Source organism: Mytilus edulis, chromosome 8 (assembly GCF_963676685.1).
Source record: "Mytilus edulis chromosome 8, xbMytEdul2.2, whole genome shotgun sequence".
NCBI classification, from domain to species: Eukaryota; Metazoa; Mollusca; class Bivalvia; order Mytilida; family Mytilidae; genus Mytilus; species Mytilus edulis.
In genome coordinates, this window is record NC_092351.1 from 41,995,156 (window position 1) to 42,012,325 (window position 17,170).

General features: G+C 29.5%; 1 protein-coding gene across 2 annotated transcripts in view; it reads right to left on the reverse strand.

Moving 5' to 3' along the window:
- The window catches only part of LOC139485605 (uncharacterized), a 34,419-nt gene extending 17,904 nt beyond the window's left edge, over nucleotides 1-16,515 (reverse strand). The window contains exons 1-2 of one of the 2 annotated variants that reach the window (XM_071270219.1): nucleotides 16,360-16,515; nucleotides 8,425-9,077 (exon numbers count right to left, since the gene is read on the reverse strand). In XM_071270219.1, coding sequence (XP_071126320.1) covers nucleotides 8,425-9,008 — 584 coding nt within the window. In that variant the 5' untranslated portion in view covers nucleotides 9,009-9,077; nucleotides 16,360-16,515. Of the gene's footprint in view, nucleotides 1-1,838; nucleotides 2,284-8,424; nucleotides 9,078-16,359 lie in introns of those variants that run through there. The other variant, XM_071270220.1, reaches the window with a different exon arrangement.
- Nucleotides 16,516-17,170: the final 655 nt, after the last annotated feature.

Sequence of the window (17,170 nt, forward strand, 5' to 3'; positions counted from 1 at the left end):
TAAAAGGGTTGATCAAAGATTTTATCTGTTTTTTAACATTCAATAGCAATGCTATTATCTTTGAGCAATCTCTAATACAGAAACGATTACAGCTGATAACTTTCATTGAGTAGCAATTAGAGCTTTTCAAAAAGCTGATTAAATAGTAATTGTGTCGAGAAATTATACGGGACAATATTGATAATCCTAACACGGTAGATTTACCGATTAACGGATTTCTATTGTTATTTTTCATTTTAAAAGATTGCTTTCAAAATGTTGACGTTGTAAATGGACAAATGCATCGATTTAAATCAATACTCATTCTTTTTTTATATTTCATTTAAATATTTATGAAATGCATGACATGACCTCAGTAAACTTAGCTATGTAGTTAGAAAAGGAGTACAAATGAATATGTGTAAAACGACAACAGTTTAAATAATTATAGCAGGTATTTGGACAGAATTCGCGTTTTAAAAGAATGTGAAATGCAATTAGATAAAAATTAAGAGGTTTATTCTTCGCGTTTGTTCGTGTTTTTTTCTTCAAATTCAACTGAGTTTTTAACTAAATCTCTTTTCAAGTGTCAATTCCCTATCACACTGTTTTATAACATTTTAATGTCTATAGTTTCGTGATTTAAAATATTTATCAAACCAAATGAGTTAAAAGTCGTTTTCATATTGAATTTATTTAAAATCTACCAGTTCGAAAAGTTCTGACCAAACACGTCTATATGTAAAATAGTTGAGGACATATTTGAAAAAGTTTTAAAACAATTAAATCGAAACAAAACCATTCCTAGTAAATTGACCATGATGATTCATTTGGATAGCCTGCAAAATAGCGATTCGTTATTGGTCTTAAATGACATGTTGTATTACCAATTGACAATTTGAGAGTATTCTAAATTGCTTTCTTATGAGAGTATTGCCCATTTTTGTACTTTGATCGTTCTCTTAGAAATTATTATAGATAGAAAGAAACTTTGACAATCAATGATGAAGAGCAGAACAAGATCGTGAAATCAGTCAACATTACTGACTGTTAGTTTACTCCTTGAACGAGATTTGCGCTAAAACAACTAAGGTCTTTATAACCCATTTATCGTTATCTTTAGTTATATTATCATCTAGAAAAGTCTATATTATAGAAACAAATAATACAAACAGCAAGAATTAATCAGCAAGACAAGGTCTTCAAGGGCAGATTCTCAATTAAAATATCCGTATTTTAAGTGCTTTACAAGATCGGCAATGAGCATTATGTTAACTGATACAATATTGTTTTGAAGTACAGTGGCCGGTAAGAATTCACTCTTTCAACCAATGAATAAAAGTACTTAACACCTGCTTTCTCATTTCGACCACTATCAGTCATCCTTTATATTTTTAAAAAGCTGTACTTTTTACATAATTATCATGGAATCATGAAAAAAAACTTATGAGAAGACTAAGACAGTCAATCGGATAACACTTTTAAGACATCCCGCCGATATAAATTCTGTTTGCATTAAAAACGTTTTCCTTTCTGTCTACCATAAGTATACAACGACTACAAAGGCACATAAACTAGGTAAATCATGAAAGCAATTCTCCATGTAAACTGATGTTAGTGATCTATTCATTTACGGTACAAAGAAGCTTTAAAATTGGGAGACTACTAATCTACTATAAGTTATTAACTTAACGAAGCTGTATACTTTAATGTGAACAAATTCTGCTCAGAGGAGAATGTTTATCTATTGAAAGCACGGATAAAAACCTATTCAATATCAGTGACTTAAAAAATGTTGAAAATATATTAAAGTATATACCTGTGAATTGGCAAATATAACCGTAAAACAAGCTTATTACCTAGAATGTGTATATTCAGTTGAAGGCCGAGATCCTATGAAAACATCTGTTGATGGAGTTACCGTCCTTTCCTCTAAAGGAATTTTAGATAAACTTTCAATAATTTTAAAACTTGAAGGTCGGAGGAACGATCTCTGTTGTGGTTCTGTCTCCGTATCATTATCTTCGTTGCAACGTTTGTAGCTAGAAGGCCTTGATCCTAAAGATGTTGTACTTCTATAGCTTGAGGGTCTAGAATTTCCTGGAACTTTATAACTGGACGGACGAGATTTCGAACTTTGAATTCTAAATCGTACACTCATTGAACTAGCAGCCATTTTTTTATCCGATTTTTCCTAATACTAAAGAAGATTTATTTGCAACATTAACTAAAGCACTTATTTCCACTAAAATCTGTGTTTAAGAGATCACGTGGTTTACTTGCAATTTACAAAGCAAATATACATATTACTCTTCCACAGGATTTCACTTGTATTAAAAACTTATTCAGAAGCAAACATAAAGGCTTTTGGAACAATTGGAATGTGAGGGTATCCTGGTTGCAAATCAAATTTGAAGAGCTAAGTAATTATGCTGGATATAAGTTGCATTGTTACGGTAATTACCATCATATCCGTACATTTTAATTAGTCATATACAACATAACAGAAAATTTTAAGAACACATCAATCAGATATAGGAAATGGTATAATTTTCGTAATGTTTACATATAACAAAACTATCCCTATGGCCCTCAGATAAAATATGAAAGGAACAATTTATTTTACAAAATTGCTTTGTAACTGTTGTGTCTGACAAAGAGTGTCAGAAAATTATAAACAGAAAAACTCATTTAGGAAAATGACAATGAAAATATCAATAAATTTAAAAGAAAAAAACATTTACTATATACTTACCTTGTGCAATTTACATAATTATTGTCAAATTCCTTTAAAATTTCGGAACTGTTTCTTCTTTGAACTTTTCATTTTGAATAATGATAGGTTTAAAAAATCTTTGCATGATTGTTAGAAACTTGACAATTGACAAAAACAATCGTTTTAATAGGTCAAATTTTATAAGTGTTTTAGGTTTGTTAATCGTACCGTTATGATTAAGTATCAAGTTTCAAATATGACCCAGTATATAAAAAATAAAGTTGATCTAGAAAGTTATGATTGAAAATAAAATTCGCTATTATGTTAAAGTATACACATATGGTTCATTTTTATCGTTTTTTGTCTTTTTACATTTATTTTCAATGTTCTTTCGATGAGTATCCCCTAATAACATTCATTAAAAAAGTTACAAACATACTGAACCTACTATTGAGACAGCAAAATATCGAGAATTATTTTGGCTACTAAAATAGTTTATGAATACATTAGACAAGACAGTCGCCTAAAATATACGAGAATATCGTTATCCGTGGAAAACTGAAACCGTGTAGTATTTCTAAAATTGAATAATTTCAGTCGTAATTTGAATGTACCCGTAGGTGAGGCGAAATAACTCACATGTCGAAATTAAAATAACAACAGCATGGCAAAAATTACACAAAATACAACCTAGAAAACTAAAGACTGAGCAACAAGAACCCCATCAAACACTAAGGGGGTGATATCTGGTGCTCCGGAAGGGTAAGCATATCTTGTTCTACACGTGGAACCCGTCCATGTGAATATTTGAATTGTTATAGAAAATATTTGGTAAAACAGTACATATTCCCTGTTTCCATTATATACTCAATGATATTCAAATCCAAAAAAGAAACATTTGTTACTTTTAAATCTCAAAAAGTACTTTCGTACGAAGACTGTTTGGATAGAAACTGACAAATCAAAGGTTTATTATCGTTGATTTAAATCTGTGAACACAAATATGACTTTCATACTTTGCTGAAATGTTGTGTGTCTGTTTCCCCTTTTCTTATTTAGCCATGAAGTTTTCAGTTTATTTCGACCTAAGATGTTGAATTTTCCTTAGATATCTTTCACCTATCTTTCTTTAATATACAGATATTTCCTTAACTGCCTTCACTGATAATGACTTTCTGATGGATGTGATACATTTTTTGTAAATCTAAGAATCCAATAAATACATGTTTACCTTGAAGAAGACAGAATATTATGTGTTTTAGTAACATTTCTTAAAACACAGAACAATGCATTCTACATTATATATTGAATGGGAAGATTTTCATTTACTCTTATTTGCCGTTGATTTAAATTTGTGAATACAAATATACCTTTCACAGTTTGCTTACATATTGTATCGTTATGAAAACGGAACTAATAAGGCATTATATATATGTTACACAGCTAGAAGATGTCACAAAGAACTTTCATTCATGTGCATCAAATCACCATTATAAATTCAATAAGTTTACTTTATACTTTAGCATTTTTTTGTACATTTATTATAAAAGGTATCACGAATCCTTTATCAAATCATTTCAAAGATTTCACCAAATATTACACTGAGTTGTATAAACCAATGTTAACTACAATTACAACTGATTTATTAAGTATCAGAGCAAAACGCAGTTTGGCATGCTCTTGGTATAAGCTAATTCAAGTTAGACAAGTTAGACAATTTTATACAATGGTACTTCAATTTTTGAATACATTGAAAATAATAGAAAAAAGCGACAATCACTGACGACCCTTCCGGATTGAATAACATACATATCGATCGAGGTTATCAACTACTAGCTTCTTTTAAGTACGAGAAACACCCTATGATCTTTTCAGCAGTAAATATAAGGCTCCGTGTTGTAATGGTTTACTTTTACAAACTGTAATTTTGTTGGAGATTTATTTATCTCATTGGAACTCATACTACATCTTTTAATATCTATCTCAAGAATAAAACAAAACATAATATAATATAATAATACTGTTATCAAAGGATTTTACTGGTTTCGTTTAACTTTTGTTCTCGTTGGTACCTTAAACACGTTTTATGTGCACTAAAAGCTGTACATGAACTACTTAAGGTGATTGATCAATGTGCTTCAATATTAAATTCATTTTCTGAAGTAACAATAAATATATTATGTTTCTATTCACAGAAGTGTTTACCCAAGGTTTTATTAGTATTTTTTTACAATTACATATACAATAGTCAATATAATCTATATTGCAAGAAGTTTCTCTGAGCTTGAGGTTATAAATGTAGTATACAAAAATTAATAAGAACGTTTAAAAATTGGAAATAAAAATACGTTCCGTAAACATGTTCCTAGCATCTCCCGATTTTTCCGAATTGCACTTTACGGTAAATACACATACACAGGTTTGCATTAACAGTAAGAATGAAGTATATGTATTTCATATCGCATATATAATAACCACATGGTACAGGTTTCACTAAAAACAAAGCAGTAGTCTTTGGAATAGTATTGCTAATGTTTGGGATCAAAGGTTATGGGAAGCCATGTACACTAGACTATAATAAAATCAACGGTACCAATTTTGTTGCACCAGATGCGCATTTCATTTATAAAATGCTGCAAATAGAACAAAACTAATCAGAAATGCCAAAAATCCTTTAAAAGTCAGAGTTTGTTCGACAGTTTTTTAATACAAATACACACACGTATTTAAAAAACTTAAAATTATCATTTAAATGAAGCTAGTATGTAAGTACTAATATTTGGGTCATTAGTATTCTCTTATACTGACCCAGTATAGTTATATGAACATTTAATACAGTTATAGTTTGATATTTCAGTGTACAAGTGGTTTACACAACATTTTTATTTTATATCTTTTTTTATATTAAATCCATCAACATTATTTTCAATATTTTCCACGCACCTTCAAAAAACTGTACTTGGTGTTTTTTTATGAGAATTCTGCATTTTATGTAATCATATCTTTCTTCGAACCTGGTCTGATATACGATTGCTTCATCTTTTGTTTGTTATCTTGATTTGAATATTTCTACTCGACTTATGATACTTCAAACATTGGTAAACCACTACTGCCTCAATTCAAATAGTTTCAAAAAGACCTGTCTATGAAAAATATAATTTAACAGACTTGTCATGAACCTTTCCCAATGGATTTTTTTCAAATGGTCAGATCAATTATATATAATCTTTATTACATTAAATTGAAAAGATAAAAAGTATCATACTTATTTGTGAAAATATTGCAGACGTACCTTTTCGTAACATTCGCCTCCAATATGTCAATTTTAGATTCTTTACGCAATGCCCGTCTCTTGCCCATATCGATATTTCCTGAACATTCAAAACGTTTATGAATATTATATCAAAATATAGTAATATATACTATATGCTATCTGAGAATTATAAAACTTAATACATTTATTGGCATTCGAAACATGGATTATGAAATGAAAGTTCACACTTATTGACTTTATCATTTGGTATTATTTGCTGTAGCTTTTTAAGATAACAGAATAGGGTATTGATAAAGAAGCTGTACACATAAACAGCGCTATACACTTTATTCTATTGGAAAGCAAACACTATGATGACCCTAACACCTTTAAGCTTTTAAAGTAATCGATTTTAACATGTCGTATTGATTTATGAAAAAGAAAACTTAAAAAGACGTGTTTTTCACATATACGTACAAATTAGATGTTATTGAAAAGATTTATGCTATGAATTGAATTTTAATTTATACAAGGATCTACTGGTATTGCATCGATTTATACAAAACGTGAAAGGTCTATCAAGATAAATAATCACAGATACAAAACGTGTATTCCGTGTTATTTGAATAGCAAAGAATGATAACGTTATCCGATTCAGTGTAGTTTTGAATTAAAATTATAAGAACTTTTCAAATAAGATTCCTTTTACTTTTTATTGTAACATGAAAATTTCGTATTCAGAAATACCAACACAACTACATTTATACAAAAAGCTTTTATGATTTAATTTACCCTGAAATTTTGTTTTATTTCCATTTCGATTGTTTGTTTTAATTTTCAAAACCATTAATCACAGTAAAGCTAAATTTGCCACTATATTGGACAAAAAGGGTTTCAAGTAGTTATTGTCTGTTCTGTTTATTTTATAAAGGCTCATTTTGTTTTATACGTTTGTTGTTTTTACTTTACCAGGCATCTGTTTTAATCTCATCTGCAATCCAGGAACACACCATTTAGTAATATAATCAAAATACCCTCCTTCCTTTTCGTCCATTTCAAGACAAACATAACTTTAAAATCAGCTTCCTTTTTTTTTTTTTTTGCAGTCTTCATCGTATTTTTTTTAATCGTATTTTGATGATTCTTAAAGGATTTAAACAGTATAATTTCTTTAATCGAATTTATATAAGATTATTTCATGAAATGTTCCATTTGCAAACTTCAAGATCACAAACACAAGTTGGTTTTCTTATACGTTTTAATATTTAGTTTCAGCATACCATTTCTTTATACTGATAATGGGTTTATTTCTAATTTTGTTATTTTTGTACTCCCTGTCAGAATGTCAACTACGACTGCTTCAACGAGGAACTGAATTTCCAGAATTCAAAACATTTCAGAAAAAAATTATATCATTTGATCGATCAACAATTCCAGTTTTCCGATAACTTGTTACCATGCAAAATTTCTGAATAAACCCAATATTGACTCTTTAAATCATCAGTTTAAATTTTCCAACATTCATTCCAGTCATCACATTTTTTTAATCAACCTTATGTGTTTATTTCTCTTTCTTCTGCTTGTCTAGAATATGTAATATCAGATATGTTTAGAAACTACACAAAGCTTTATCACAACAAACAGGCATAGTTCATGTTAGTTTCAGAATAAAGAGAGATAACTCTATTTTTGTTTAATGTAAAGCCACTATCGAACTTCTATCTGTGTCTTATAATGAACAGAAAGAATTGCTTTGAAGTAAAAAAGCAGATCTTAAAATTCGAAAATATTATACATCAAAAAGTAAAATAAAAAGAAGTTCCGAACTCCAAATGGATTTTATAAAGCTACAGATACTATCCAAAAAACTTAAATCAATATTTTGTATATATACCTGCGTATGTGGGGACCTATATGATCAAAGGGGAAATACAGGAATAGCGAAATTCCTCCTAAGTCAATTTAGCATGTAAGTGCAAAAACCTTTATATATTCAACAACGGAGAATTAAAGGATATCATGTTATTAATCATGCACCTCAGTACTAAAGGACCAACTATTCAGCTGATAATACCATCGGGAACTAATACCCCTCAAGCAATGATATCAACCCAAGATTTCGCAGGGTCTATGATAGCGCTTATCTGAATAAATCTTCTACAGGAACTCTAAAGCCGATTCACTCGAAAGTCAAGAATGCATAAATACTTGACCTGACTATATGACCAAATATGAACTAAAAGAAATTGCCAATTCATCAACGGTCAACTTTGCATTATGAGGTCTTACAAAAGTTATTTTAAAATTTCTTAATTTAGCAACAGAGATTTTAGGAATAGTATATTATGACCCTTTTAAGTACCATAGCAATGACCACTGAGCTGATGCTTTAAGTAAAGTACATGTACCTCGATTTCCCCAAAGATCGATGATATAATAAATTGATGGCAGGGATGATAATGAAAAACATAGTTACCTTGTTTCTCCCAGATTATCAGATCGGCTAAGCAAACTGCTTCCAGTTGCGCTTAACTTTAATTTATTTCCAGATTTTCTATGCTTTGTTGAAATATAAACTCCAATGGGTTGTTTAGTATGTGCAGACCATGTAACACTATTTTGATCAATATCTAACTCTGAATGGGCTGCAGGGGTGTTAGCTACTGCCCTGTATCCGGATGGCATGTTACGTATGTTATTATAAGTCCCTAGCTGTGAAGATTTTCGCAATATTGGAGCTGGTGTAGGTTCTGGTATTTCTTCCTGAGGTGTTTTATTTGTTGGAACTTTTTCAATTTCATTTACGCGATCTAATTCCACCATTTCTGTATCGGATAGTCCATCGCATTCACCTGGATCGTCATAAATTCCTAAATCTTCCTCAAGCATTGGAATGTTTATTTTAGTCACTAGTTTACCACTACTATCAATTGTCATTTGCTTGATAGCTTCGTCTGACTTATCATTATTAGGGTTTTCACCATCAGTCTCAGCATTATCGTCCAATGTTTTATTGGTATTTTCCTCTTGTTGGACATCCATTGTCTCGCTAACTTTCATTTCAGTTTTTATATATGCCTATAAATTTTAATGGCAGCTTCTCTCTGTGGTATTTTCATAATTGTTGATCTGTGAAAACAAAACACACTAATTGTAATATCTTACAAAATTGTAGTATATCGATGCATGTAGTACGCTCAAACCATATCTTCTTCGAATATATCTTTTAATAACACTTTATTGAACACTTAAGATATATATGAAAATAAAATTCTGAGACAAGTGCCTGTGGCTCAAACCTATAGTTCTGGTTCAAAGTTTTAAAAAGTAATCATTAATGCTCATCCTAAAGACTTTTTGCTACTTAGACGTTAGGCGGCACATGGTAAAACTTTATTATGGAACTTTAAAAAAAACCATTTAAGCTAGTGTACAAATAAAAATATATATATAAACATATGTAAAATTATCAATTGTATATTACACTATAATCCCTAGGGTTGATTTTGGGTAAGGTAGTTTATTCACTTGTAATTTGTCCATCTATCAACATAAACTCATGGTACCCGTTTGACTTCATGGAAATTTTTAACACGCAGCCACGTCAGATCATACTTGGAAGGACGTTATATCTGATGCCACGGGCAGTTAAAGTGATATATTTTCTCTGCATGTTTAAGAACATTTTGATAGAACTCTTTGGGGTCTATGTGTGGTTTGTAGTAAGACATTAGTAAGACATATACGCGTTTTCCAGTAGCAAATCGAATTTTTGAAGAACATCTTGATCAAACCATACCATTAGAGTAATTGTTATTATGTTCACTTACTGATAATGTATGATTTAGATTTTACTGGACGCTGATCAAATAGTCAAGTCATAGCATTTTACGTGATTGTTGACTTACATTATATTGACAACGATGTGTGAACAAAACAAATAAGACAATATGTCAACAATAGTGGTACAGCAGTCAACATAGTGTTCTAATCTTAGGGACCGTTCAATATTTATCAGATGGATGGGCCGGTGCTAAATGAGGCGGGGCAAGCACTTTTTTTGTGGAAATATTTGGATGGGCAAGAACTTTTTTTTAAATATTTAGTGGATGGGCCAGAACATATTTTATAGGAAAAATTTTGCTATCAATATTATTGGTTTGTAGGATATTTCTTTTGCGGGCACTCAAAACATGTCTCAACAAACTGGTAGCTTGACTCATTTCTGTCAATTTTAAGGATTTAATTAAGGAATAAAAAGCTAGAATTTTCTGTTCAGACTATCTTTTAAATTATTTTGACCTTATAGAATACCAAATTGTTTAATATTTTGGTGTATTGCGGTAAAATTTATGGATTTAAGTAATAGGTAAGAAAAAAAAGCTCAAATTTTTAGATAAGGCTAAATTCAGATAGTAAACTTTAAATTTTTTTCTGACTTTTTCAAATCAACTTGGATTTTCCTAAAACTCTACAGCTATCTCATTTATATATTGATCTTATAGAAAGCCAGGTTGCTTGGTAGTTAGGTGTATTGCTGTTAAATTTATAGATTTAATTAATAGGTAAGAAAAAAAAAGCTCAAATTTTAAGTTTAGGCTGAATCTAGATAGTCATCTTTGATTTTTTTTATAACTTTTTTAAATCAACATGGACTTTCATAAAACTCTACAGCTACTTCATTTATATATTGATCTTACAGAATGTAAGGTTGATTGGTAGTTTAGTGTAATGCGGTCATTCTTAGGGATTTAATAAAAAGGTTAAAAAAAAAGCTCAAATTTTCAGTTTAGGCTAAATCCAGATAGTCATCTTTAAAAAATTTTATAACTTTTTCAAATCAACATGGATTTTCATAAAACTTTACAGCTATTTCATTTATATATTGATCTTATAGAATGCCAGGTTGATTGGTAGTTTGGTGTGTTGCTGTCATTCTTATGGATTTAATAAAAAGGTTTAAGAAAAAGCTTAAATTTTCAGTTTTTGGTTATTTCAAGATAGTCATCTTTAATTTTTTTCATAACTTTTTCAAATCAACTTGCATTTTCATAAAACTCTACTGCTATATCATTTTTATATTGGTCTTACTGAATTCCAGGCTGTTTAGTACTTTAGTTTTTTGCTGTCATTTTATGGATTTAGTTAATAGGTTGAAAAAAAGCTACAATTTTAAGTTTAGACTAAGTTCAGACGGTCACCTTTCATTTTTTTTATAACCTTTTCAAATCAACTTAGATTTTCATATAACTGTACAGCTATCTCATTTATATATTGATCTTAAAGAATGCCAGGTTGTTTTATAGTTTTGTGTTAAGCTGTCAAAAAAGGCTGCATCATTAAAGTCAAAAGCATGTCTACCTATATTTGCTTAAAAAGACCATATTAAATTTCTTTTTTGAAAAGTAGAATAGATAAAGGGACATTGATATTTGAACTATAAACATGTTCTGTTATTAGGACAATAATTAGTAATTCAGTATATGATAATATGTTTACTAGTCCAAGAGTTATTGTCCCTTAATTTAAATTATTTCCTTTATTTTAAATCAATATTGTATTTGAGGCTGTACATATAAAATCAAATCTGTACATGTATATTCATACTGGTTTTGAAAATCAATAAAATGTATGGTTCTGATACACACATAGATATATACATATAGAATTAACTAGCACATTTTAAATTTTGTATAGTCTTTTCTTTGATTTCAAGACATAAAAATTTAAAAACTTAAAAAAGAAAAAGAAACTAAATCATTTTTGATTGTCTTAGAGTTTTAGAGGGGCAAGGACTTTTTTTATAGATTTTTTTAGATGGGCAAGGACTTTTTTTCAGAATTTAAAAGGATTGGCAATAACTTTTTTAATGAAACAATATTAAGAATGCACCGGCCCATCCATCTGATAAATATTGAACGGTCCCTTAATCACTATTAAAAAAAACGAACCAATATGTCAACAAAGGAAAAACAAAAAGACATAGCACATAAGAAAAAACGAAAGACAAGTATACTAAAATTTACCAATCACAAAAGTATAAGTACTACCGAGCCACGTCAAATGAATATTACAAAAAAAAATAGACCTAACAATAAAAGTAATCATTTACAAAGACAAATAAAAGAACACTTTATCACATTATAAAGAAGTTAATAAAGGCATTTCAAAAGTCATTAACTTTGGTTTTATTTATCTATGCTGAGATGAATTGAAATTTGTTGTGCTATGGTTATATTTTCAAGTAACTAAACAACCTTAAGACATGTCAATTATTTAAGTGATTTACCAACTACACTAGCTTTATCTCCTTATTTACACATTGTGTCGCTAAAATCCTTACAAATCCTAACAAAATCATCATATTCATTAAACTTAATACGTACTTTTCATGTTAAGTTGTGTTTATTTTAAAGATTTTAAAGTTCAATTACTTGTTAAATATTTATTTTAGTTCTAAATGTTTGCACTGAGGAATATGGTCTTCTTAGTTACTATAAATGATTTTTTTTCAACTATGATAACTCGAATTAGATAAAATATAACGGAAAATGTATTATGAATAATAAGTACAATTCACAAGGTCTATCAAGTAATAAAATCTACATTTTAATTAAGGATCATATTTAAATTTTAACTGATATTCACGACCGTTAATCAAGGTGACATGTTCATAAATTTTAAATACACTAGTGTTTGATAAAATTAAAATTCCGTTGATTCATAGGTCAAATTGAATAAAATGGGCTGTGAAGGGCAAATAGATTCACAAGAAGAAACCTCGTATGATAAAAATCAAAACATGTTTAGTAAAGTCATAAACATTATTTTATTGGCGCTTTCTGCTTCTTGTAGAGTGCACTATAACAACACCTTTTAATGGTTGCAAAATAACTATCACCCCCTCAAAATGTACAAAATCAACTTGAACAATTATAGACACAATTTAATAATAAATTCCTTGAAAGTCATTTAAAAAATGTTTGCAAGACTTACTGAATGAATATTGTCACATGTTTCATGCACTTGAATAGGTTCAAAAAGTGGGAAGGCCGGGGTTAGGGTGGCGAATTATTACTGCCACTAAAATAACAAGTATTTTCAAGGGAAAAGATTTGTCTTGCAACAGTCCATTTAAGGACACTCAAAGAGATTTTGAAAATGTGTATCAACATGTAGAGAACATAACAATTATCATAAGATGTATCGGATCTACGGTATGTATTTCTACTGGACGTGACAGCGTATTTGTACATCCCCCATATTCACTGTTCCTTGAAATTGATAGATTGTTCTTTGTCCAAAGTTCAGTGACAATTATTTCACGTATATTCATGCAGGATGACTGAAGTAAGTACGTGAGAAAATTGTTTATTACAGAAACTTATGTGCATTCATATGAATATAAATAACACAACTACAATTTTGTACATTCAATGTTGTAACTGGGCCTTGGGCCTATGCGCACGTCACATATTTGACGATTTGGGTTGACAGTTAAAGTGTGTTTATACTACACAAGAGCAAAATCAATTTGAATACAATGAATGTTTTAATATTGTACTTTGTTTTGACATTAGAAGGAAGTAAATCGATGCTTAGCAGAATGTTAAACTTATATTCAAGTCGATGAGTTTTGTCTTATACAACGATAACCGTGCATTTTTGGCTGTGATAGTAGCATATTCGCGTGTAATGCAAATCATGTGATGCGTATTTGATTTATATCGAAAATTCCTGGAAAGTATAGAATATTTTGCTAGAAATCTCTACAACCGATAAAAAAAACTCATATAGTAATTATAGTTACAGTATAAAATAAATCAGCTACAATTTAATGGTCTGAAAATTAAGAAAATTGATATAATTGTGAATTGATTAACACTTACGTTGAACTGTGAAATAGATTGTAGTAATGATAATTCACAAATGTAATGGTGTTCCCTCTGCTGAATATGGGTAGTTCTTCTTGAGTGGTTTTAATAGGTGATTTACAAATTGGTATCAAAATGCCTATAATTTTGAGATAACGATATCTATTGGCCGAATAGTTTGAAGGGTTACTAAGTCTTAAGAATAACAGAATTTGCACAGCTTGACTTTGTATAGGCAATTTGATGGTAAAAGATAAATCTGTAAACCTACTAACCTTTATTTCGACAATGGTTTTGTTTCCATTAACAAAGGGTTAAGGCTCACATCTATATTATATGTAATATACAATATATATTGAAATCAATTATCAGATGTAATATAATTTGGAATTTGAAAACATGCCATAAAATGTATTTCAACGTTTACAAAATTCAAGGTTTTTCTAATTTAAATCATTTTATTTTTCAATTTTATATTAATTGGTCTCGGAAACTTTAATAAAGTCGATATTGACAATTGATATCAAATCCACTTTAATATTTAGGTAAATATTTGAAGTGCTACCGATGTTAAGATCTATTTCAATTCGGCACGACCGATTCATACAAGCACCACTTGACACAATCCCTCAACATTTGATATTAACTTTACCCGTAAAATCTGACGATAAATTAAATCATTGAGACATTTTTCTTTCAACACCCGAAATATTTAATTCGGAACAAACGTAGTTCAAGATGCTGTTTATTTATTTAGGTAAACAAAAAGTGTGTTGTGTGCGGGGGTCTTTTATTTCATGGATTTACCGTTTTAGTGAGAGTTCAATTGAAACAATGATAACGAAGATAACGAAGATAGACCAGCTATCTTGTGTGTTTTTCTTTTAAGATTTAAAACTGTTTCCACAACAAAAAGAGTCGTTCCTGTGTTGATTTGTTATTTGTTGGTACATATTTGTTTTGATTGATTGTTGATAACTTCACGCCCAGTATCATTTATTATCAAATTGTTCTTAGATTTTAAAGTCGATGTGGTTTATACATCTTTCACTGTTTACCCTAGTGACAGTTCGAAAAGCATTTTAAAAAAAAGTTATATGAGTGAAATCAAAACTCTGCGCATTTTTTTTTTTTTATCAAAATGAAGCTTGTTTAATGACATTTATTTTAAAACACATAATTCAGCATGTTTCGGTAAAAAAATATATGCCGTTATGATAACCAAAAAAAAGGAAACAATACCAACATAAAATTTTGACTTCTATTGAAATATTTTTACTTCATAAACATTTATCTGATTTGTTTTTACAACAGAATAAATAAAATGTAATCGTATTATCGCATTTTATTTTAGAATGAAATTCAAAACAGTGTGGCTGTGGATTGACACATTAAATTCATCCATTGACTGGGACAATTTACGTGAACGTTTGTCTGTAACGATCGCTGTTCACGACGTACCTACGATAGACATTTAAACTGTGGGGTCACCAAAGGTTTCTTAACGCCTTTAATTATAAAATAATTCGAAAAATTAATCAGGAACCTTTATGTTTTGATTTATATAATTGATAAAACATCGTGTTATTTCTGATTAATTTTTCGAATTACTTTATTAAGGTGTTGAGAACCTTTGGTGACCCCATAGTTTACGTGTCTTTAAAAAGTACATAGTGAGCAGTGGTCGTTACATACAAACGTTCACCTAAATTGTCCCAGTCAATGGGTGAATTTAATGTGTCAATCAATGGCCACAGCCACACTGTTTTGAATTTCATTCTATATGTTCCTTTGAATTTACTCAACCATAAAATTTAACGCGTTTGAGGTGTTTCGTGTAATATCTTTTATCTGATGATGTATTCCAAACAAAGCTATTTCCATATATTTTAAATTTAACCATTACACATTGTATCACTTACTTGTATTATGTATATTCAATCATTACAAAATTACCCAGATTTATAGTATATTTAAAGACATATTAAACGGTAACTACCATATTATGTTACATGTAACGTGTTAGAAAAGTTCTTAAATAGAAACCGAAAATAAAAAAAAGAATGAACAATACAAGGTCATAAGGTGAAAAATAAAATACAAGTAGGTATTCTCTTTTTTTTAAATATGTATTAAAAACTGAGTCAATAACTCACACAGCAAAACCCTAAAATAAAGAACTTGCAATTGAGCAACATGCTGCTTGTGATTTTTGAATTCATGTGTTTTTCTTTAGTTTTAATCTTATGCCAGAAGGATTTTTGTTTCTCAAATTCTATTTATTCATGTCTACATCGATAGAACACATTATTGTTTTTCCAATCCCCTCGGCCACCCTCTTTGTCTTTATTGGAAAATGTCTCTAATATACTAACACCGGTCTAGAGGGGACTTGTTTAGGGTTCCTTTTACTTTCGATTTAGAAGCTATATTCTTCATTTCTTTGAGACTTTTTCTTGAAGACAAATACATACAATTTATAACTTATTCGATAATTAATTCAATATATACTCCAAATTTATATAATTTTGACTTACTTTTTCGACAGTCGATTCCATTTAACATTTTGGAGAACACTAAATTAAATCCATGCTTATCAGCATACTTACTATACATCAAAGAAGTTCATACAAATGTCCTAAAACTCCTTAGTAAATAAAACCCAGATACATAGCAGAGTCAATAATGAATGACTTAAAAGCTAGAGAATCAACTCTGAATAAAGTATTTTACATTTTTGTTTTGTGTCGTCAGTACATGGACATTTAAATAAATCAGGTTATTTTGAAATGATTACAGGATAATGGAGATATCTATACCTTTGAATTACATAAGGTTAAATTCACCATGCACAGTATTGTATCACCTGCAACGTGAATATTTAAGAATTGATACTATGAGGAATAACATTTAAAAAACAGAAAATAAAAGAGACCATTTATATTTGAAAATTTAAAGTCATTTGGTAAAAATATACAACAAACTGATAACAACATCACATTCTTAGCATGGTGTACACATTTTCTGATTAAGTGGTAAATTGTATATCAAACAAAAGAGATTCTCCGCAATATAGAAGATTTATTTCACTGAATGATTTAACCTTATTATTTTATTAACAATTATGGCTATGTTTCAGTATCTATGAACTTGAAAAAAATAGGACAAAACAAATACTTAGAAACACTTGTGTCTGTTTCAATCTTGACTAGTATACAAAAAATGATAATGGAAAATGAGGGTCGGTCCAGAAATTCACTACACGAAAAAGATACTAGCTCGATTTTCTTTTCTCATTGTGAAATTTCTATTTCTGTGTAGCGGACCATTCAAGCAACGTCTTCACAT